This window comes from Lepidochelys kempii, chromosome 7 (assembly GCF_965140285.1).
Source record: "Lepidochelys kempii isolate rLepKem1 chromosome 7, rLepKem1.hap1, whole genome shotgun sequence".
Classification (NCBI taxonomy): Eukaryota; Metazoa; Chordata; order Testudines; family Cheloniidae; genus Lepidochelys; species Lepidochelys kempii.
Genome location: NC_136386.1, coordinates 121,852,628 through 121,875,595, shown reverse-complemented (window position 1 = coordinate 121,875,595; position 22,968 = coordinate 121,852,628). Strand labels below are relative to the sequence as shown.

Below are 22,968 nucleotides of genomic sequence, written 5' to 3'. Positions count from 1 at the left end.
ACTAAACAAAATTTCCAGAGTATTCAACAGAGAAATATATACACAGGCAGGTGTGTGTGTGCGTGCGCCCAGGCGAGTATAGTCACAAAATCATTCACAAGCAGCTCTATAGATTTGTTAAAATCCATTCCATGCTCTTCTTACTACATTCTGGTGGACACCAAGTCAATATTACGTCTCCATTGAGCATGTCCTTGGAAGGAATTGCATTCCAGGGCTTCTTGGGCTGAGATCACTGTAATCTGCAGGGGAGGAAAAGAAGTTTGTGGAGGCTAATTAAATACTTTGCTAAAGCCAGGGGCACTTTGGAGAGAGCAGCACATTAGCCAGGGCTTGTTTTTAGCCACATGTGTTCTTTCTTGCTGCTCCATAGTAGGTAACACACCCTGTGATGCAGGGGAAGATGGCTAATGAAGCTGGCAGAGCGGGGGGAGGCAGGTTAGCCAGCCGGGAGAGCCGCACAGATGGAAGGTGGGGTGGGAGGAGAGAGGGCCACGTGCCCCAATGGAGTGGGGGCACCAGGCCTCCAGGGAGGAAGCCTTTACTATAGGATCAAAGGTGGAGCTAGCTTGATTTTTGGCTCCCCTTTACTTCTTCCTCTGGCTTGGCCTGGGGTTTGCTGCCTAGCTGTTTTCAGAAATCGAACCCTGGAAGCAGGGGGAAAGGGTCCGGCTAGTGGATTTTTATTTTTAAATCTACTTTCTTGGCTCCCTGCAGGGCCCAGCTCAGGTCAGGCGAATGCCCTCTTACCCCTGGCTCTGGGCTCCCCCTTTCACTGACCTGTTGGCTCAAATCCACGCTGGCAAGAAAGTGGGGCTTGGCTGAAATTAACCAATCCCAGCCGCCGTGGGCTGCAGTGGGATGAGGATATTTTGCAGGTTTAGATATGCCCAGTGCTTAATTTGTGATGAAAGAGGGGCCAGGGCTCAGCTACCCTCAGTCCCAGCAAGCTCCAGCACAAATTAAGCACTGCCAAACGTGTCCGATAGATAGGAAGGAAGGATGCTATGCGTTGGGGCTAATGAATATTTTCCCTTCTTAATCTGGTGTGTTTCATTTATAAAGCAATGCCACGTTATCACGACTATGGGGTTTTTGTTTGTTTGTTGTGCTTTTAATTGCAGCAATTTGATCCAGAGGGGAAGAGGAAGATTTACAAACCCCCGCTGTATGGACTTTGCTGTTTGCCTAATTGAGAGTCCAATTTCCACCCATTTAAGGGGGCCTGGCTGCAAGGGCAGAACCTCCCCTGGCCCTCATTAAATGTTCTCCCCCTCTCCGAGCCTATTCAGCAAAGGGCTTAAGGTTTGTACGTGAGCCAGTGGCCCTCTGCTCATTGGGAAGGGTGCTCTGTATGCTGCAGCCCAGGTCAGTGAATTTCAGCCCAGCCTCCCTTTCTTGCCAGCCTGGATTTGAGCCGACAGGTTAGTGAAAGAGGGAGCCCAGAGCCAGGGGTAAGAGGGCATTCGCCTGACGTGAGCTCGGCCCTGCAGGGAGCCAAGAAAGTAGGTTAAAAACAAAAATCCAGTAGCCGGACCCTTTCCCCCTGCTTCCAGGGTTTGATTTCTGAAAACAACTAGGCAGCTAACCCCAGGCCAAGCCAAGGGAAGAAGTAAAGGGGAACTGAAATCAAGTTATTTCCACCTTTGATCCTGTAGTAAGGGCTTCCTCCCTGGAGGCACATTGGGGCACATGGCCGTGTCTCCTCCCACCCCACCTTCCATCTGTGCGGCTCTCCTGGCTGGCTAACCTGCCTCCCACACACAGCCTGCTTTATTAGCTGTCTTCCCCTGCATCACAGGCCATGCTACCTACTATGGAGCGGTGAGAAAGAACATTTAGGTAAAAACAAGCCCTGGCTAATGTGCTGCTCTCTCCAAAGTGCCCCTGGCTTTAGCAAAGTATTTAATTAGCTTCCACGAACTTCTTTTCCTTGCCTGCAGATTACAGTGATCTCAGCCCAAGCAGCCCTGGAATGCAATTCCTTCCAAGGACATGCTCAGTTGAGACGTAATGACGTTGATGTGGTGTCCACCAGAATGTAGTAAGAAGAGCACGGAATGAATTGTATTAATGCTATCAAGCTGCTTGTGAATGATTTTGTGACCATTCATATTGGTGACTTCTTTCTCTGAAAGTCACCGTAATTGGCAGTAAAAGTCGCTAAATTTGTCACTGGTCACTTTGATACTTATTTTCTAGCTAGGGAAACAAAAAAGTCCCTAAATCTGGTGACAAAGTAGCTAAATTGGCAACTAACTTAAGCTGCCATTTTGAGGGTGGTTTGAGTGAGGTGCACCTAGGCTCGTTCATTTCACATGGGCCACTGAACAGCTATTGGCTGAATAAAAGCTTCAGGTTGCCACCAGCCTGGGACTGACTAAGACTGGTGACCTGAGGATGTAAGCCACCATCTTCTGCCCGTGTCATGCGTCACTGTCCCCTCTGACCTCTTCAGGCCACTGAGCTCAGCTGGGATACCTGAGCTGATGTTATAGTGTGGAAAACTAGACTACATAATTATCTGTATTGTGGTGGGACCCAGAAACCTCCAGCCCACTGTGCTAGTAGGTGCTGTGCAGATACACAGGACAGAGACCATCCCTGCCTTGAGGAGCTGATGCCCTAAGTAGAGGCAGAAATGTTTCTTGGCATCCCGTTCTCCCCCAGTGGTATCATGTGCGCTCTGCATGCCCAAGGCTAAATAAGGGATGTCCGGCAGTGAGCATGTGAGCTCATGCACCTCTCCAAGAATGAAGCTGGCTTCTGAATGGCCAGCGGCTTCAGTGATGCTTGAGCCAGAACCAGGTGGTGGCCAGGCCCTGCACCACTGCCTTTGCTTAGAAAGGCAGTTTGGGCTAGTGGATTGAGCAACTCCTGAGGCCTACCCTAACTCTCACGCACTGGGTTTTCTTCCTGGCCCTGGGAAGAAGGATCTTCTCCCGCATTTGCTCACCAGGCCATTTCACGGAGAAGTGCTGGCTGTGAAGGCCGATTACGTGGCAATACTCTGGTACAGGAACCTTGGGGAGGTTAGGGGAAGGTTTCCTCTTAAAAGTTCTCCCCTTTCTCTTTCCCCTCCAGATCCCCGCTAAAACGATGATCAGGCTGACCAATTTTAGCATTGACGCCCCACGCTGGGACCAGAACACTTTTGTGGGGCGCCTAAAGCATTTCTTCAACATCACAGACCCGCGGACGGTGCTGGTGTCGGAACATGAGCTGGACAGGGCTAAGGCGCTGGTGGAAAGCTGCAGGTAAATGGCCAGGCGGCCATTGGATCTGAATGAAGGTAGAAGGCTGTTTGCAGCCTGCCTTTGCTATATGTGGGGGGTAAACCCCTGTGGTGAGGAAAGCTTCCCTCTCTGTTCAGCAGTGGTATCTTCACCACAAGGGGGTGACATAGTAGCATGTGCTTGAGCAGACAGTACATTTGGTCCAGCAGAGAGCAGTAGCCACCCCATGCCAGCCAGTAGATTGCATGTGCTCAGCCCCAGGGGTTGGGATCAGGGGGGCATCTCACACTGCTCAGCAGAGTCTTTGGCTTCTTAAAGATCTGCACCAACAGGCCCCATAAGGAGTTCTCATGCAGCCCTTCCGGGTAGGTAAGGTGGTGATGGTAACTGGACATCCTAGAGGTGGTGGGGCTGGAGAGCAGGGGTCTTGCGTAGTGCGGGGATACTGAGGAGGTTATGGAGAATATGGATGCTCCCCTTTCAGCGCATATACCAAACGCATCCTTGCCCCTAGATGAGCCGTGCTCACCTAAGCCCATTCTGTAGGCACTCTGCAGGCATGGCAGTATGTGAAGGCTGGAGATTGGCAGGAGTCTGATACTAGGTGGGGATGGTGAGCTGACAAACTCCCAGGACGTTGCTCTTTCTGCTACCTGCAGGGCTGGGCTGGTACCCCCGGGAACCAGCCAGGAACAGCTGTTCTATGCCAAGAAGCTCTACGACTCTGCGTTCCACCCAGACTCTGGCGAGAAGATGAACCTGATTGGGAGGATGTCATTTCAGGTGCCCGGGGGAATGGCCATCACTGGCTTCATGCTGCAGTTTTACAGGTCAGGGGCTGCAGGGGAGCAGCCAGAGCCCCTTTCCCAGTCCCCCTTTAAAGCTGTCCCTGTTAGGCTAAGCAGGGAATTGACTGCAATGAGTTGCAGGAAGCCACATCAGACCGGATGGATTAGCTCCCTCCTGGTGGCAAAGGGCAGGGGGACAGACTCAGCAGCACCATGGATTCTAATATCAATCCCACCAGCGTGGATGCCATGGTAATGGGCATGGCATAAACACCTAGATAGAAGGGAGATGCAAGGGCTGGGCCTGTGATGTGACAAACGTGAAGAGAAACCTGATCTTCTATCTCTGAGCCTTTTTGACCACTCAGTGCAGCATCCTCCTGGACTATTAACATGACTGGGACCTTTAAACCATGTGGGCAAGGTAATTTCCCCAGGGTGTCCAGTCCAGTCCCATGTTTGATATGACCCCTGACCTGAAACATTGGTGATCTTCATGCAGGGAAACAGATGGGCCTACTCTTCATAGGCTGCTAGAATGTTATTTACAGGTTGTATTCCTTGCACTATGTGCCTGCCCTCGACCTTGGGGCTAGCCTCTCAGTCCTCCCTGTCCTCTCCATATAGTTGTCACCTGATCTAGAGATTGTGTATTAATTATATTGATTACTTAAGAATTCCCTATCAACACTCCCGAGATCAGGCCCAGTAGTATTAAAATTACCATTCAGTTGGGAACCCCAATGTGTGCGGTTGCAACACTCACTCTTAGGAAATACCTTCTGTATTTCTATTAGTTTTATTAACACAGTTAGTGAAGTTGCAAACACTCCATCCCAGCACGGTAGATGGAGATAATACAGAAAGGGCAGCTGAGCATCTGTATACTCCCACCGTCCTTTGCAGAAGGACTTAGAGTGTTCGTTCGTCCTCACCCTCAGTGTCACCAATGGTTGTCATCCTGGCATCTCCCACGCGTTACATCTCCCATACATGTACGGGCCGGGACACAACTTTTATAATGTGTGATGCTGACACCGCTGTGCTTAATGCATGTTCAGGAGGGCTTTTTTTGTATTTCCTTGCCCTACTAATGTGGGGGTGCCCTTCTCCCATACTTTACCCATTCATTTACTTCAAGCTTATTGGTGTAGATGCCAATTAGTTACCATGGCATTCTTGGGGTCAGACAGCCCTCCATGGTGTTATATCTTATGATCTAGGTCTATTCCTAGTTAACTGCTTATGCTAAGTCTTTGGGGCTGTATGCCTTGTTTTGCTAAACTATTTTCTTACAGGACTGAGGCCTGCAAGATTGTTACTTCACTGCATTAACTTAGGCCTATGCCTGAATACCTGCACCGATAGCTACGCAGTCCAGGCTTGTGCCAAACCCCCACAGCTTCCTCCTCCGCCATGTTTTGAAATTCCGGCCCTTCCACCCAGCCCTGGGAGCTTAAACGTGGTCACCATAGAAACCCTGAGCTCGTGGAGGAAACGTGTCCTTGCTCTGAGGTTACAGCAAGTGAAATTACTTGTCACCGTTTCTGCTAATTCATCTTTTTTTTGTTGGGGTTATTAGTTTCAAAAGGGAGGGAAAGGTAAACTGGTCAATTTCACTGTCCTGCCTTCTGATCAGTTTCACTGTGGGTTTCCAGCAGGACAGGGCTGGGTTGGTGTCTGCAACCTGGCAGGGAAATGCTAAAACCCAGCACAAAGACACCTTTTTTAAAAAAGGCTGCTAACATTTCTGTTTCATTAGATTTAAATCTTTGTCCCGGCCTCTAATACATCCAAGTATTTGTGCAAAAAATGAGCCCTTTGCCCAATTGAAACCTCATCTGTCCTTTGCTTCACTGGCATGTTTTTCTTCTTTATCTTATTAACCGATTCTGCTGTTGATTAAAAACCCTTTAATTATTAACCCAAAGCCAGTCCTGGGCTCTTACTGCTCTTTTTTTTTTAAACTTGCCTCTCCTGGTTCCTTTGTATCCTCTGAAATCCCGGATCCCACCTCTCCCAGCGAGTCCCACTGTTCAAGAGAGACCGTTCCTAATCTGTAGCACAATGTTTTCTTTCTCACTCTTGGAAAAACCTCTCCTTCTCTGGTGTGTGTCAGTGGAATTAAAAGGTGCCCCCATGTTTGCCTTCCTCTGTGTCCCTCCTATGCCGTTCAATGAGAATGTTCTCTAGGGACTGATCCTGGCCTGACTCCAGATGATGGACCAAAGCTGGGATTTTTTGCAGCTCTACTGTAGAGTCAGATGCTGGCGGGTTGGTTTGCTCTCCTCTGGGAGGAGCCTGACAAGACCGCCTCACTAGCAAGGGGAGGAGCAAAAAGGCATTTAGCGCCTCCTCTTTTCTAAACTCATATTGCCATTGGCTACCTGGATTGCGAATCCCTAGATAGTGACCAATCGGATTAATGAAGGTGGAGTCTCCCTTTGCCTGAGCAATAAACTGGCTCAGGATACTCTCAGCCATTATCTTTATCCCCTTCCTGGCCTTTAAAGGGCTGAGCTTCCTGTCCCCAACTGGTCTGTGAAAGATCCTCTCATCTCTATCCCCCTCTGCCCACAGATCCCTAGGTGCTTTTCAGACAGTAAAGTCATGCTGGCAACCCGAGTGAGACAAGGAACGAATCCCCTCTGCCCCCATTTGACAGATGGGTAAATTGAGATGCAGGGAGTGGGAAGCCTGAGGAGTGCCCATGAGTCGCTGGCGGAGCTGAGGATCTCTGCCAGGATCCTTAGTCCCACCCACATGCCGTCACCACAGACCGTCCTTCCCTTCAGAGGGGTAGGGACACGCCAGGCTGTGGAGCAGAACTCGGCCAGGTTGATGTGGTGCCTGGTGGAGTGAGTGGCCAGGGGAAGGAGCCCACCACAGCCTCACCCCTGGGCTCAGCACAGCTCGGCAGGAATGAACAAATCCCCCAAGAGCCCTCCCTGCCTAGCTGAGAGCCCAGGCCCACTGCTTGGTCACCTTGCTGCTCTAGTGGGAGGCAACATGGCTCTGTGGAGTGGTAGCCAGGACTCCTGGGTTCATTTCCCAGTGGGACCGCAGGCAGGTAGCTGTGCCTCGGTTTCCTTCTTGGCAAAATAGGGGTGATGTTTGTTTGCGTGCACACACACGCTCTCACTCTTTCTTTGTCAAGCCCTCTCAGGACAGGTGGGGAGGGGTTGGGTGTGTGTTGTCTTGTGTCCCCCAAAGACTGTCCCCATCTGACTCCAGACTGGCAGTGCGTGCAGCTGCAGTGGGGTCTGGGTATCTTGTGTGTATCGCCCCCAGTGTTTATCCTTCCCGAGCGTCCCTGCCAACCCCTGACAGCTGCGGGGATGGGGCTACATTGCTGATGTGAGAGGTGGACACCGACCGCAACCTGCAGCAGTTCCCCAGCCCTGGGAAGGGGCGAGCTCAGCCCTGCGACTCGGTGCTTTGGCAGGCGGCGGGAGGGCAGAATGCACAGGCTGAGCTCTGGTGTCTCCCTCTGACAGGTCGGTCCCGGCGGTGGTTTTCTGGCAGTGGGTGAACCAGTCGTTCAACGCCTTGGTGAACTACACCAACAGGAACGCGGCCTGCCCCATCTCGCTCACGTGAGTATCTGCCCCGCACCATCCCAGGGCCTGCTGGGCTTCGCAACCAGGTATCCGCCCTGTCGCCGGGAGAGGAAATGCCCTGTTGGGAGCAATCCTGCCATTCCTCCCCAGGCCCTGGGTGAGATGGGCTCCTGACTGGTCCGTGGAGTCTTTAGGCTGTCTCTGAATAGGTGGCAGCTGAGGGGCTGTGGCACTGGTGACTTGGCATAGCGCTCCTGCTGCCATGCCCAGGATCAACCCCGGGGCACAGTCTAAAGGCACATGAGGCTGGAGGCTGCCTGGCTTAGATTTCTGGACCTGAGTCTTTTGACCTCACTGAAGAGCTGTCGCTCCCGTGGGCCCCTAGACGCGTCCCCCTCCCCAGGCTCTGTGTTAGCAGGAGTTTGTTAGAGATAACCAGCTGGGGAACACTAGGCCCTGAGGCCTTCATCCCACCTGGGTAGATATGCTGAGTTGCAGGAGAGCTGGAGTAGACCGGGCATTGCAGTCACCAAGGTCCATTCCGCTCTGCGTGGACAGCAATCTGCCCTGGTGTCCTTGGCCCAACACGTCCTCTCTTTGCATCGCAGAGCAGCATTGTGTGCACCAGGTGGCTGCTGCCCTCTACCCCAGAGGTGGCTGCGTGTCTTTGGAAGGTTACTAACTGCAGGAGCTGCCTAAATCTGCATGTGCCGAGGAGGAGAGTTTGGGCATGTAATGAGCCACAGGATTCAGCTCCTTAAGAAGAATATTCTGACTTTCCATAGAGGGTCAGAAGGCGTGATACCAACATCGAGAGACATAATATCAACCCATTTCACAGATGTGGAAACTGAGGCACGGGGAGATTAACTGAGCTGGGAACAGAACCCTGTTTCCTCACCTCACAGTCCTGTGCCTTACCCATGAGGCCGCGCTTCCTGCGTTCTTTCCCCCAAGTGGAAACGTTCCAAGGGTGTGAACCGCAGCCCTTTGGGAGCTCCATGTGGGACTTCCAGGAGCCAGTCCTGAACCTGTCTGGGGGAGTCCTCAGGATGTTCCCCTCTTGCCCCCCAGCTTCTCCCAGGGGACAGGCGCTTGTTCAGGCAACCTCTGGGACTTGCTGAGTTATGTGTTTTCTCCCCCCTCACCCCCTGTAAATTACTGTCTAGGCAAATCGGAGTGGCTTACGTGTCTGCCACCAGCACAGCCCTGGTGACTGCAGTGGGACTCAACCTGTACACCAAGGTACCGTGGGGGGGCTCTGCTGTGTGTACGTGCGGTGGGGAAGACACCGTGGAGCGGGGGTATCTGCGGAGGGCATGGGTGCAGTGGGGGAGGCTCTCTGCTTGCAGACAGGGGGACTTGCCTTCGAGGGCGCTGCTGGCTCCGCTGCTTGTCAGATCCGCTTCTCCGATGGTGCCACTAAGACACGGGTCCCCGCCAGTGCCCGCTCAGCCGTGGCTCCCCCCCCACCCTTTAGCGGAGTAGCTTCCCTGTGTACGTGGACGCCACTGACGTGTCGGGCAACTGAAGACTGTTGCAATCGAGCGTAAGCCAGCCCCAGGCTGAATGCAGAAGCAAACTTGCAGCCGCTCCGTGTTCTCCCCAAAGGCTTTCTGCAGGAGTGTCCTTTCCACGGACAAGCTGCTGACTCAACAGCCCCTTTAAAGGTCCAGAGATTTGGCATTCAACCTACACAGCAGGGGACCTGGACTTTTCCTGTCCACTCCTTTCCCATACTAGGCCCTTCCTCCCTCCCATTTAATAACACGGCGGTCACAACCCTGATGCCTAGTTTTGATGCACACGCCCCAGTTCCTTGTCCAAAGCACCCTTGCAACTACGCCCTAGCATACAGCCATGCTGGGACCATCTCTCCCTCCCTGTGAAGATACCAGCAGGTTTCTGGGTAGGTCCTTGTGCCCAAACCCATCTCATTAGGATCTGGCTCTCATGCTCCCTGCGAGGCCTTTGGTGCTGATCTTCCCAGCCCTGTTGATGTGTTCGGCAGTACTCCAGCATGAGCTCCAGGTGCAGCCGGACACAGATACCAGCTGGCCAGGCTGTTGTCGCACAGGGCAGTGGGTTGAATAAGGGAACTGGGTCTCAGGACTTTTTTCCGCCTGATTTAGCGGCTGGGTCTGATTTGGGTGAAAGGTGCCGGCTGATGGACCTGCAGGTTGGAGGGTTTCATTGAAGGCCTAGCCCATGCGGCAGTGAGCAAGCTTCCCCTACACATCTGCTTCTGAGAGTCCGTCCTGGCCTTGGGGCTCAGTCCCCGAGAGTCACTCACTCCTCCCTGCTGAGGGCACCAGTTCTCATGCTGTGTGTTGGGCTGCTGGCTTCCTGCTGGCCCAGCAACTCCTCTCACCTAGGGGATGCTGAAGGCCGTTCCAGGACTGTTGTGATGGCTGTGCTCACCTCGGTCTCTTTCCTTCCTAGAGAGCTCCGCCCCTTGTGGCACGCTGGGTCCCATTCGCAGCCGTAGCTGCCGCCAACTGTGTGAACATCCCCATGATGAGGCAACAGTAAGTCTGTCTCTGTTCTCCTGGGATGTGCTCCGGCCTGTGGCACCTTGTCAACAACCAGACAAGGATGTGGGATCTTGAACCACAGGCAGAGGTGACTTTTGTAATGAGGAGAGAGGCCGTGTTAACCAGTGGTTGGAGCCTAGATCTGAGAGCCAGGACTCCTGGGCTCTGTTCTTGTCTATCACTGGCTTGCTGTGAGGGCAGGTGGCTTCCCCTCTCTCAGCCTCAGTTTCCCCGTTGGTGTGATGGGAGTGATGGTACTGAGCTAGGTTGTTAATATTTGGACAGCTTTTGACACTGTATGAAGCTTGATGTACACGCTTGATATTCTTCCCAAAAGCCAGCACCTGCCTATGTGCCTAAGAGAGCTGCCCCCACGTTCTAAACTCTCAGCAGGACCAACAAAATCTCAGTGGCAAAACCCTCTTTTCCTCTGGAGGGTTTTTCAGTTGCCCTCCAGCATTTGGAGAGGCTGGTGGGCCCGGGGTATAGCAGAGCTGTCATCGCCCTCCCGCCGTGTTCCTGTGAGATGGGTAGGTGCTATTTCCAGCAGCCTCCCATAGGTGGCAGCATTGCACAAGCCGTTCATTTCCGCCACCCCCCCCCACACACCCCTTTCATGGCCGGAGAAGGCCAGCCCTGGTGTTTAGCGATTAAATCCTGCATCGGGATGGTGGAGAGCCGGTTACCTGATCTCCCTGCCAGAGATTTAGTGGTACACATTTTCTGAATCATGTATTAAAACGCTGACAGACGAGTCTTGCTAGGGGAGGTGGCAACTGCTTTATTCTGATTAATTTGGCAGCAGAGTGGTGGGCCAGGAGTGGATATAGACCAACACAAAGTGGTCTATATGGGTAGAAACAGGCCGGCGCAGTATAGGGGAAGTGTCACGTGGAAGCAACAGGCGTTGGCCACTGTCTGAGGAAGAAGCCCGGAGTTGATGGGCCGGGAGTCTTAGTCACCATGGCAAAACTCTACTTCCTCTGAATGATCATAGATTCCAAGGCCAGGAGAGAGCCCTGTGATCCGCAAGTGTGACCTCCTGGGTAACGCAGGCCAGGGACCCTCCCCGAAATAATTCCTGTTTGAATTACGGTAGCATCTTTCAGTAGGGTGCAGGGAAGGGGCACTAGTTGTGCCAGACAAGCTGGGTGGGAGCTGTCCATGCCGTGCTCTGTCTAGCTGGGGTTGTTGCGGGTAATGCCAGCCTGGGGTGGTGCTCAAGCCCAGGGAAACAGATGATAAATGAGGTGATTTAGGGGAGGGAACATTGTAGCACCCAGGGACCCCAGGCATGGGCCAGGACCCCACTGTGGTACGAGCTGTACAAACAGAACAAAAACAGACACTGCACCCTTCCGCCTTCCTTATCGGCCCTTGTTCGCATGGTTCTCACCCACGTGGCAGAAGGTTTGAAAAGGGCCCAATTCTCCATCGCCACCCTGCCTTATCCCCGCTCAGATCAGATGACTGCCCTTCCAGCTGGATAGCATTTTACAGCCACAATGCACTGGGCTGCATGATGACACCAGGGTCAAGGGCCAAAGCCTATAAACCTCTGGGGAGCAAATTTTGGAGGTGCCTGCATGGCCTAGAGTTTGGGGGAGGGGAGGCTGTTGTGCTAAGCCGGGGGCGGGGGGGAGGTGTGGACCATTTGGCACTATTGGGGGGAGGAGAGGAGGGCCCACCCTGTTTTCATGCGGGGTATGGACAGGGGTGAGCCAGGAGGTTGGGTTTGAGGCATTCATGGTTCCCTGTCTGTGTTTAGGGAGCTCATTAACGGGATCATGGTGACGGACGAGAAGGACCGTGAGCTGGGCTATTCCAGGGTACGTCACGGAGCAGGGCGGGGTGGCTGTTACCGATGGGTTCTGATGGCCTGGCTGCTTTGCTCGTGTGGCGCTGAGCCACCTGAAAAAACGTTGAATCCTTTTCCGGGATCACGTCTCCGTGGGAGCTGATGCCACAGCTGGTGCGGGAATGGGGGTGGGGTGCGGGGCCCATGAGACAAACTGCAGAAAAGTCTGAGCTCCCAGCCTTGCCGACTTTCTGGTCCTAACTCTGCCATCGTAAGGCCAATCCAGCCATGTTTGCTCACGTTCCCTGGGGCTGGGGCAGGCTGGGGGATGGGACTGGAGTAGGTGACACAGGTGCTTCAGACCTGGACACCCCCTCTCCCCCAGCGACCCACGGAGGCGTTGGAGCAGCGAGCACGGACTGGCCCAGCTGGCTATGTTACTGCCCCATCAGATGTAGTCCTTGGAGAGGCTTGGCTGACGGTTGTTCTTGCTTTCAGGTCGCAGCGGCCAAGGGGATTACCCAGGTGGTGGTCTCCAGGATCGTCATGGCAGCGCCTGGCATGGGTGAGCACCAGCGACACCTCCCCTGCAATCTGTGGGGGAGACGAAGGAGGCAACCAGCAAGCCCACCAGTGCAGGGGCTAGCGGGAGGCAGGGGAGGGGTAAGACTAGGGCTGGGAGCCTTTTGGGCGCAGAAAGGCTGGTGCCTAGGATATGCCAGTGCGTAGAACAGAAGGTTGGGAACTGTTGACGTCTGGGGCCTAGTCCTGGCTCTGACACCCAGACCCTCTGCCTGCCTCAGTTTCCCAATCTGTACAATGGCCAGCGCACCTGGTTTATTTTGTGTCTGCAGAGTGTGCCGAGACCCTCTGATGGAAGGCAATGTACAGACAGTCCAAATATTGCCTGTTTGGTCTAAAGGACCATTCCCTTCCACTCCAACCCCTGGGGATTCCCCCCCCACACCCTTGTTCTTTATCTCCTCCCCCCTCCATGCACCCTGACAGGCCCCATGACTCAGCCGCTGGATGGAAATCTTCCTCTAGTCTCAGTGCTATTCTGGTACCTGCCACCGGGACGCTCTGCAGAGCAGTAGGAGATGCCCCCTTCCTTTCCCTGCCCTTGGCTCAGAGCAGGGGTGCTTGCTCGGTTCCCCAGTCAGAAGGCAGGCTGGGGCAGGGATGTTGGCCCTCCTGGGTGTAAGCGACTGGCAGTGGGAGCACTGGTGTGGTGGTTCTGATACAAAGCATGTCCCTGGCCATTGGGAGCCAGGCAGGGTGACCTCAAGGGCTCACCTCCCGTGACGGCTTTTTCCTTGTGGTTGGATCTCGCCTTGCTTGGCCCCCGGCTCTTCAGTGAGCTTTGTTGGCAGAGAATGGAGCGGCTGGGCTGATAAAATCTCTCTCTCTCTCTCTCTCTCTCTTTCTGGCTAGTTCTTTTGCCGATTCTCATGGAGCGGCTGGAGAAGCTCTCCTTCATGAAGGTGAGTGTTTCAGGAGTCTCTGAGTTCCTCCTCCATCATCCCCACGCAGTGGCGTCCTGTCCACATCCATATCCAGCTCCCCCTTCCTGGTGGTCAGACCTCCCCATGGCCCTGTTACCCCCTCTTTTCTCCCTTTTCCCCCCGGACCATCTGTAGGGGTTGGGATCTCTCGCTTGTGCTCTTTCCTCAGTTTCCCCCCACCCCTGCTGGCCCTTGTCATAGAATCATAGAATATCCAGGTTGGAAGGGACCTCAGGAGGTCATCTAGTCCAACCCCCAGGACAAATCCCCAACTAAATCATCCCAGCTAGGGCTTTGTCAAGCCTGACCTTGAAAACCTCAAAGGAAGGAGATTCCACCACCTCCCTAGGTAACCCATTCCAGTGCTTCACCACCCTCCTAGTGAAAATTTTTTTTCTAACATCCAACCTAAACCTCCCCCACTGCAGCTTGAGACCATTACTCCTTGTTCTGTCATCTGCTACTACTAAGAACAGTCTAGATCCATCCTCTTTGGAACCCATTTCAGGTAGTTGAAAGCAGCTATCAAATCCCCCCTCATCCTTCTCTTCTGCAGACTAAATAATCCCAGTTCCCTCAGCCTCTCCTCATAAATCATGTGCTCCAGCCCCCTTATCATTTTGAGTTATGGGGGCCCACTAGAGCTGCAGATGACCCTAAGGGAGCCCCAGAAAGCATGTGAGTATATGGGATATGAACAAAAGATTTGCCAGACTACCAAGCACGTTGAGCTCTTTGGGGGAAGGCTTCCTTCTCCCCGGGCTGGGTTGGACATTGGCTGTGATAATTTTAGGGATGACGTTCCAGGCTCACGTTCTCCTGGGCTGATTTCTTTGCAGAGAATTCAGGTCCTCCACGCACCTTTACAAGTGATGCTGGCCGGGGGCTTGTAAGTATCTTCCTTCCCGAATCACCACCTTTCCTCTGCTCCAGCCTTGCGGCTTTGGGTTCAGAAAAGAGCCGTCTAAAGAACCCAGTCAGTGTGCGGCCTTAACAGGAGCAGACAGCTGGCTCTTTCCAGGCAGGGACTCTGAAAATCTCATTCTTTTCCCACCTTCTGTCAAGCTCAGAGTCCAGGGCTTCCCTGCCACAGATAAGAACCTCAGTAATAATAATAAATCATTCATGGATTCTCCCAGTGCTCCTCTGAGGCAGGTAATAATTATTACATCCCCATTTCAGAGCTGGCGAAACAGAGACACAAATGTGGGGGGGGCGGGGAGGCAGGGTTTGCGATTTGCCTAGCACCACAAAGTGAGGCAGAACTAGACAATGGAACCCAGGCATCCTGACGCCATTCCCTGCTCTAACCACGTCCCTCTGTATCATAAGCCCCAACAGCCGGGGAGGAGAAGCTGCTCGCTCCTCTGACGTAGGGTGCTTGTCACATCCTTAATGGAAGCAGTGAAACCCGGCTGAGTCATATGGGGGGCCACGCCCCACTTCACTCCAGCACAGCACGTGATGATCTCTAATGTAGACAGGCCCCTGCTGAATCCTTGGGTGACTGATCTCCAGAAGTGGAGGAGAAAGAAGCATCAGGAACAGATCAAGGATCTGCAATACACTAGGTCCTACTGCCATGCTGTGGATCAGAGGAAGGGGGAAGGACCCAAGGAGAAGGTCCCCCTTGGTAAAGGTTGAACCCAGGTCCCTGCTACACTGCGAAGGACTGTCCCTTCCCCAATGGTATTCCCTCTCCTCTGTGTCTAAATCCCCTGGATCCAAGCAATGCTAACTGCTGTGGGCTCTCCTGAGCCCTGTCAGGGACCATCCCCCAGATTCCCGTAGACCCTTGCTCTCAGAGCCTCCGAGCTTCCCCAGCTTCAGGGGAATCCAGGGGTTGCCAGCACTCTGGAGAATCAGGCCTGGAGCAGTTGTGACAGTCAGAAGCGGGAGCAGTCTGGCATTGGGACAGGGGGACCAACAAGGGAGGTCCTGCCATGCACCGGGGGTTGGGGGCCCAGGCTTCATCCTACTGGGCACGTCCATCCCTCGGCTTCTCCAACCCCCACCGCTGTAGCATGGGAGTGTCTTGTGAAATCAGCACTGGGTCTCCTGGAGGAAGAGAAGCATTATCCCCATTTTACAGCTGCGGGAGACTGAGGCATGAGACGGATTTGCCCAGGGTCACATATGCTGGGAGTCTGGGTGTAAGCTGGGAATTTAACCCCGATCTCCGGACTCACCATTCAGCCACCTTGCTGGAGAGAGCTGCACGGAAGGAAGCTCCAGAGCGAGAAGCTGCTCTGCTGGGCCGAGTGTGGGTGGCCAGTTCGCTGGTGTTTGTATGAGAGTCCAGGGCAATGTGCTCACCTACACCTTGGTGTTAATCAGCCGCCTTGGACTTCATCAGCCTGGCTGGGAACTGAACCTTGGCCCCGGCACCAACATGACATTCCACCAGAGCAATGCTCAGGGTGCTCTATGGGGGTGCGTAGCTAGATCGCTCCACCCAGCACCGAAATTAGCCAGCCACTGTGACCTGGCCACTTAGCTGGTGTCCCACAAGCCACGCTGGGGCCTTTGAGGAGCGGAGGTGCGGAGCGGAACAAGGATTCCCCAGGGCTAATGCCCCACCTCGTGGGAGCTCGAATGACCATGAGTGGTCCAGCTCTCAGCTTTGCACCCTCCAGGAGAGGTGACTCTTGTGGGGGCTGTCAGTGTCGCTGAGGGTTGGCTCTTGCTCTGAGAGTGGATGTTGAGTTGTCAATGGTAACACTTGGTTTTCTCTGTCCTACAGCCTCCTATTCATGGTGCCGGTTGCCTGCTCGCTGTTCCCACAGAGATGGTACCAGCCGCGCTCATTCTCCCTCCCTGAGAACCCCTCTCCTGACCTATCCTCTGAATACCCCGGGGGGTGCAGGCATCTTCTGGAAAGGCCTTGCCTGTCCCTGGGAACTTGGTGATCTTGAGGGCTTGCAGCCAGTGCTGCCCTTGCAAAGGGTTTGACCTGTGCACAGATGCTAATCCCCACACTGTGCACTCTGTCCTGAGTGGGGAAGGGGGGAGATGAGTCCCCATCTCTGCCTCTTGCACTGAAGTCAGGGCACAGGATGGGGCTGGATTCCCCAGGTCTCTGCGCTCTGCCCCCTGTGCTGGGATCAGGGTGCAGGATGGGGCTGGATTCCCCAGGTCTGTGCACTCTGCTGCCTGCCCTGAGGGCAGCTCATCTCAGCCAGTGACTTGATTCCATGGCCACTGTTAAGATCTGGCTGAGGAAGGCCTGCCTCCTGCCCACCCCCCCCTCCTCCCCCCCCCAGCCAGCCGGAGAGAAAGCCGCTCCCAGACCAAGGACACTTCCAGCAGGGTCTGGGAGAAGAAATGCAGAGCAAATCAAAGCCTGACTGTCCATCTCCTTTCCCTGCAGCTCTCTGGCACTGTCTAGCCTGGAGCCGGAGCTCCGAGCCTGCATCCAGGCCACGCACGGGGACTGCGTGCCTTACGTCTATTTTAACAAGGGATTGTAAATCGAGCATCTACCTCGGGAGCCGTCCACGGCCCTGCACCGCATTCCATAGGGCCACCTGCAGCTGCAGAGCTGTAATCTGGAGATGGGCTCGGGACATACCAATCAGACCTGGATTCCCCCACCCTGGCTGCCAAATTATTGGGGGTTGGGGGGGAGAGGCAGATCTGGAGGTGACTTCTGGCTCCTCTTTGGTTTAACCCTGTATCTTCTGCTCCCCCAGACAGATTTGGGGCCTGTCTCTGAGTGACTGACACCTGCGGGGGGCGCTACATCTGTTGCACTGGTGTTGGCCCGCTAGTGAACAGAATTGGAAATGTGCCCTCTTCAGCAAAGCCGTCACTGGGCACCATAGGTCAACAGACCCCTGGGCCTTAGCAGCGGCTCCTCCTTGTCGCTGGCTAATCCAGGGAAGAGCACCTCCTGCTGCCTTAACTCCTCCCATTGGGTCTGACCCGTGGGAGGCTGGAACGACCTTGGCATGCCAGGATCCTGTTCTCTTAGTTGTTGAACTGATGCCACCTGTTGCAAAGTGCCTGAGAACTGGTCTGATTGCTGTAGGTATCCCAGCCAGGTGCCCGGGTCCAGCCACATGGCTGAAGGTTCTTGCAGTCCTGTGCCCCTTTCTCTGTGACAGATTACTGCTCTGTTCCCCTGTTTAGACGGCTCCCTCCCCTGCCTTTGCTCCCCCTGCTTAGCAGGATGGGGGTAGCTGGGGTAATATACACATGGTGCTATCTCTCTTCTGTTCAGGGAGGCAGGATGGGCTCTGCCATTCGTGTTGCAGGTCATATACAGTACAGTCAATGCCAGCTTCTGTCCTGCAGCTGTGAACTGAATTCTGCTCTCAGTTAAACAGTTGCCATTATTCCAGCTACACCCCAGATTAAGTGAGGTCAGAATTTGGCCCTGGTCTTTGTTCACCTGCCTTCAGAAGGTACCAGCCTCTTCTGACTAAATAACTAATTAATATGCAACCACATTTGATGTCTTAAACAGCCATGGCCTTTCTGTAAACATGTAGGGCTGGATTCTCAGCATCTGAGCAGTGCAAACAGATAACTGCACGTGCAGATTGAGCACTTGCTGGTCCTTGTGCGTGCGTGATTTGAAAACGTGTCCCTCACCCTCAAGTGTTTAGGTCCCAGATTTGTCTTGGTTTACAGTCCATACAATGGAGTGTGAAATGGCCTGATGCTTTTATCCTCTCTCTCTTTTTCTTAAATCCACCATCCCATTGCCTGTAATCGGAAGAACCGATGATCACCACTGTTTGTGTAGCTCCTACCCAGCACTCAACACAAGCTACTCTTGGAGCTGTGCTGGTATCGTGCAACTGGGGCACAGAGTGGGGACAAGGTGGGATCTCTGTCAATTTCAACCTCCTCTAAGGAGAGGCAGGAAAAATTCAAGATTCACAAGAAACCTGCTGGGTAAGGAAATGTTAGTTGTAAGCTTTTGACTGGGAGAAGTTGTTACAAACAACGGAGAGGGGAAAAAATAAAATCTGAGGATTTTTAAAACTCGCCGACTCTGCTGTTGTGTTTTATGTGGACACTTGCTTTAAAGAACCTACAAGGTTCTGTGTATTTGTGATGGCTGTGTATTTGTGTATTTGTGTATGCTCTGTGTATTTGTGATGGCTGCTGACGTTTTCAGCCTGAAGTGCCTTTCGGTTTGGAGCATTTTGAGGATCTGAATGTTGGGAGTCCAAATTCTGCCCTCGCATGAGCATACAAGACCACTCCCTGCACGATTCTGAGGTTCCAATTTGATCCCTGCGAAGCTAATAGAATTACTGAATGGGTGACATTTTGATGGTGCTTCCCACCCAAAGCACTTTACTAATGGATATACAAAGATGTCCGTGAGTGTGTGTCTATATCCTTAGGATTCACTTCACCCAGCACTGAAGTGCAACCACCTCTGGGATGGAACTTGACAGCTGTTTTGTAGCAAATAGCAGCCTTTCTATTTTAGGACAGGAACTGAAAAATAATGCCATATTAAAATGCATCAGCAGGGGTAATTTGGGGAGAGACACGGTCAACCTCCCTAGCTGGAATTCAGCGCTAGTTTTAGCAACTGGTTGAGACCTTGTCTGCACTAGGACTCCTCTGCTAAGATTTCCATTGTATTGTCATTTATTATTCCTATTTCCATAGGGGTTAGGAGCTCCAAATGTGGACCAGCCCACCACTGTGCTAGGCGCTGTACACCACAGACTAAAAAGTCCCTGCTGCCCTCTAGTGATTCCATGCAATAAGCATCTGGTTACAATTAAGACATTTTAGTTTGTTCTCCAACATTAGATTAAATTGATAGATGCAGTTTTCTTTCTCTTCCCTCAACCCCCAAATGCCATTACTGGGCAGAGTTAAGGGTGCTTGGGGGCCCTAACTTGTCTTTTCATATCTTAACATGATTGGATTTCTTTTAAATTAAGCTTAATGCTGACTTTCCTGGTGTTCTAATGCTCAGTTCTGAGATAATTACAACATCCCTGTGATGTTTTATGCCCTTAAGTTACTGAACTGTACCTCAGCTCCAGCTTTCTCATAAGCGTGGGGGGGGATATGTGCGTGCGTCACAGGGTGGGGGAGGGAAGGAATGTGCGCCTTTATTAGGGGGGTGAGGACGTGTGGCTGGGGTCGTGTATTGGGGAAGGGGTAGCTCGAGAGGGTGTCAGGACAATCTGCCATGACAACTGCCCGATAATTTGGTTATTGCTGTGCAAGGGTGAGGACTTAAATCTGTCAGGGGGATACGCACACTTAGCAAGTAGTTCCCTGCCGACTGCATCTCCGCCACACAAGCGCGGCCTGGCATGCTGGCGGCCGTTAGAGGTGCCATCCTCCAGGTGAGACGCTGGCCGGCCTCTCTTCTGCCCTTGCCTGCGGAACGCTGACGGTGGCAATTAGAGAGCCTGGGATAATAACCCTGCTGTCCTGGCCCGAGGGGAGCAGGTTCTAATGTCCAAGGCTGTTTGAGTTGAGCTGTAGCCGAGTGGCCACCTGGCCAGGAAAGGGCGTGACAGCAGCACACCCTTCGGCCTTGCCTGACAAAGAGCAGTCCGGGCTGTGGCCAGGAAGTGTGGCCGGGCTGTTCGCAATGCCCCCCCGGCCTAACGGGAGATGAAAGTTGTGACCACCCTGTGGAGCAGTAGCTTCCATCCTTGATTCACAGCAAGTTGTGGCTGTACAATGACCTTGCTGTTGCTGGGAGGAGATGAGCAGCAGGCAGGCATGTGTGCTGGAGATCAGTGTGAATACGAAAAGGCTGAACTCTTGAGATTGACCCTCTGCTTGCTCTGAACATTTCAAGACCAGCACTGAGCCCAATGGCCAATTGAACGGTGCCTTCCCTCCTGTTGGCAAAATTGCTCACCCATTCCCTTCTGGCTTGGTTACTCTGATCTCCCCGGCTGGCCTGCCCCTTCCAGTCTATCCTAGTCGCTGTGTCCCTAATCAACTGCCTCCCATCCCTTTGTATGCCCAGCTCCACTTGGCTCCCCATTGTCCTAGGCAGTGAGCCCAAGTGTCCTGGCCTGTTCTGAAGGCCTTCAGGCCATTTGGCCTCTATATCTCCGCCCTGGTCTCCTTTTCCTCCTTTCCCCTCCCCCTTCACCCATGCTACCCTGGTGCCATCTGTGGTCTTTGCCCCCTGCTTGAGGCACCCTCCCAAAACCCATTCACCCCAAACACCTCCCTCGATGTCTCCCCTAGGAGAGGCCAGTGAACAATTGTTAAAAGCCCTAATTGAGTGTCTTATTGATTAACCACATGGTCTGCTCATGGTTCCCCTTATCTCATCCCTCTCTCCCCCTCCCTCCATCCCTTTTTTTTTATTATGAGCCTCGCTTTCAGGTCTGAATTTAGGCCCTGATCCTGCAGCTGGTTCTGGATCCTTGGGCTCAGGCGGGGCCCCCTTGCCTTCAGCGCACCTGCGTGGACCTGACTGCAGGATAAGGGTTTCAGATCATAAGCTCTTGGGGGCTGGGACCATGTCTCATTGCTGGGCAGGGCCTTAGCCCGCCCCTTGGGCACTCGGAAATAACAAACAGGTCACAGCCAGTCAGCCGGACGATGGCTTTGAGTCTGGGGAGGAGGTTCCTGGTTGCCGGTCTGCTGTTAGTAATAATGGAGATAATTTGGCATCTCAGATATTTCTAATCCCCAGTGAAATAAGGGCCAGTTTCCCCTGGGGAGGGAAGAGGCCCAAGAAGAGGAGAATTGTTTCTCTTTCCTCTCCCTGCCGGCAGTTTTTTTTTGTGCAAGTTGCACAAGAGCAATTTCACCTGAAGTCTGGAATTGTGCTGAGCCCGTGGCAAACGCACCCTGCCTCGGCTCGGCGGTGTACACACCAGCCGTGCCTGCTTGGAGCCAAGGTGCCTCGTGCCTTGTTGTTAACAAGACAATTCTTGTAACACAACGTGCCGCTGCTATTCAAAGCAAACATGCCCAGCCTACGTCGCCATTGAGGTCATTAGCTTCTTGAAGGGACTCCTCCCTGCTGCGGGAACTCTGTGTGCTTCAGTTTTGTTGTTGACATGACTGCAGCGGCTGGATGGACTTAACATTCAAACACTGTTGGTGTCTAAGGCTGATAAATCCCCTTTGATAGAGATGGGGACAACAATTTTCTAGTTCAATTCCCATGCTGCAGCCATGACGCGCTTAGGGGGACCACCATCACCTGGGACCCCCAATCGATTCAAGCTTCCTGGTGTTGTGAGAACCCAGCTCTCCCTCTCTCTCTTTAGGTATAGCCTTCTGACCCTGAATTTTGTGATCAGTTATAGTTTTCTAAATCTGACTTTTATGATCAAGTTTAAGTTAGATTTAATATTATAACTGTTTTGTTTGTTTGGCTCCCGTATGGTTATTACCTGGCAATAAATAACTTTCATGATTAAGCTGGTTGCTTCTCTCTCTCCCTCCCTCCCACCCTCCTCCCCCACCCCGTGGGTGTTTTTTGGTTTCCTCATTTGCTCTGCAGCAATGCTCCTTGTACCTAAGCTAAAAGATCCTGCAACGCCCAAAAATCCTGTGGGGTTTGCTCATCGAGTGGGTTACTACCAGAACAATTGTAACATGAAAAGTGGGGATAGACACAGGCTGAACCTGGGACATATGAGGGTGGCAGCTTGGAAGTGCTGCTTGACCCAGCTTACTGAGTCCGGGGATATATAAGGGGTCAGCTTGGGAGTGCTGAGTAACCCGCTCCTCTCAGACACCCTCTGTTAATGTGTGTGTTCTTGTCTGAGGCTGGGGCTGGAAGAACCCAGCCCTGGGGAACCTAGGTCTGCAGGATAGCTCCACTGGGAGGGCACTTGCAGCAGGGAGAAGTAGAGCTCTGTATGAGAACACAAGTGACATCAGCAGTACATCAATAGAAATACAGCCCCCTGCCCCCCCGAAGAGTAACCCTAATAAATGAGCATACCCCATATTAATGGGCAAAGCTGGTAACATCATAAACAAGCCAGCTTTAGGTTGCCTGGCCTTTAGCCATGTCTCCAGGTGGATTACCTGTCCAGTAGCTTCAGTGGTATGTCTTTGTGAAGAAGGACCACACAAACAAGGCTGATGCACAAGGCTCTGCTGGTGGAGTTGGCCACAGAACTAAAAGCTTGCAAGAGAAAGTGAGCTTAGTAGCAGCAAGAGGTGCAGCAGCTGGCAATGAGAGTGCAGCCATCTTCTCCAAGTAGTTGCCTCAGACGAGTGACCAGCACCATGGATGGACTTCATATTGGACCAGTTATCAGGGCACCATGAATGATACCCCCAAATATCTTCCTTGAGAAGTCTGAGGATTCCCTTTCAACCTCCTCTAAATGACAGGCAGGCACCACTGTTCAGAAAAAGGTGGGTCTCTCAGGGATCTCATACTCTGGGTGCAGAAAGTCAATCAGATGCCCAGAGTCTGAGTCCTCCACCTCAGACTTTTCTCAGAAAGAAGTGAAAAGCAGGCCCAAGGCAGAGGGGCCAGAAAGCAAACTGGAATAGAGAAGGCAAAAGACACAGAGGCAGGCACCAGCCGATGCTGCCACCACCGTTTTCACTCCTCCAGGAATGT

At 53.0% G+C, this 22,968-nt stretch overlaps 1 protein-coding gene across 3 annotated transcripts in view; it reads left to right on the top strand.

Moving 5' to 3' along the window:
- SFXN2 (sideroflexin 2) overlaps positions 1–18,416 on the top strand; it is a 29,426-nt gene extending 11,010 nt beyond the window's left edge. For all 3 annotated transcript variants that reach the window (XM_073354495.2, XM_073354497.2, XM_073354496.2), the window contains exons 2-12: positions 3,085–3,257; positions 3,896–4,066; positions 7,522–7,620; positions 8,754–8,829; positions 10,027–10,112; positions 11,887–11,947; positions 12,415–12,481; positions 13,351–13,400; positions 14,261–14,310; positions 16,165–16,212; positions 16,792–18,416. In XM_073354495.2, the coding sequence (XP_073210596.1) occupies positions 3,100–3,257; positions 3,896–4,066; positions 7,522–7,620; positions 8,754–8,829; positions 10,027–10,112; positions 11,887–11,947; positions 12,415–12,481; positions 13,351–13,400; positions 14,261–14,310; positions 16,165–16,212; positions 16,792–16,891 (966 nt within the window). In that variant the 5' untranslated portion in view covers positions 3,085–3,099 and the 3' untranslated portion in view covers positions 16,892–18,416. The remainder of the gene's footprint in view (positions 1–3,084; positions 3,258–3,895; positions 4,067–7,521; positions 7,621–8,753; positions 8,830–10,026; positions 10,113–11,886; positions 11,948–12,414; positions 12,482–13,350; positions 13,401–14,260; positions 14,311–16,164; positions 16,213–16,791) is intronic.
- The last annotated feature ends 4,552 nt before the right edge of the window (positions 18,417–22,968 follow it).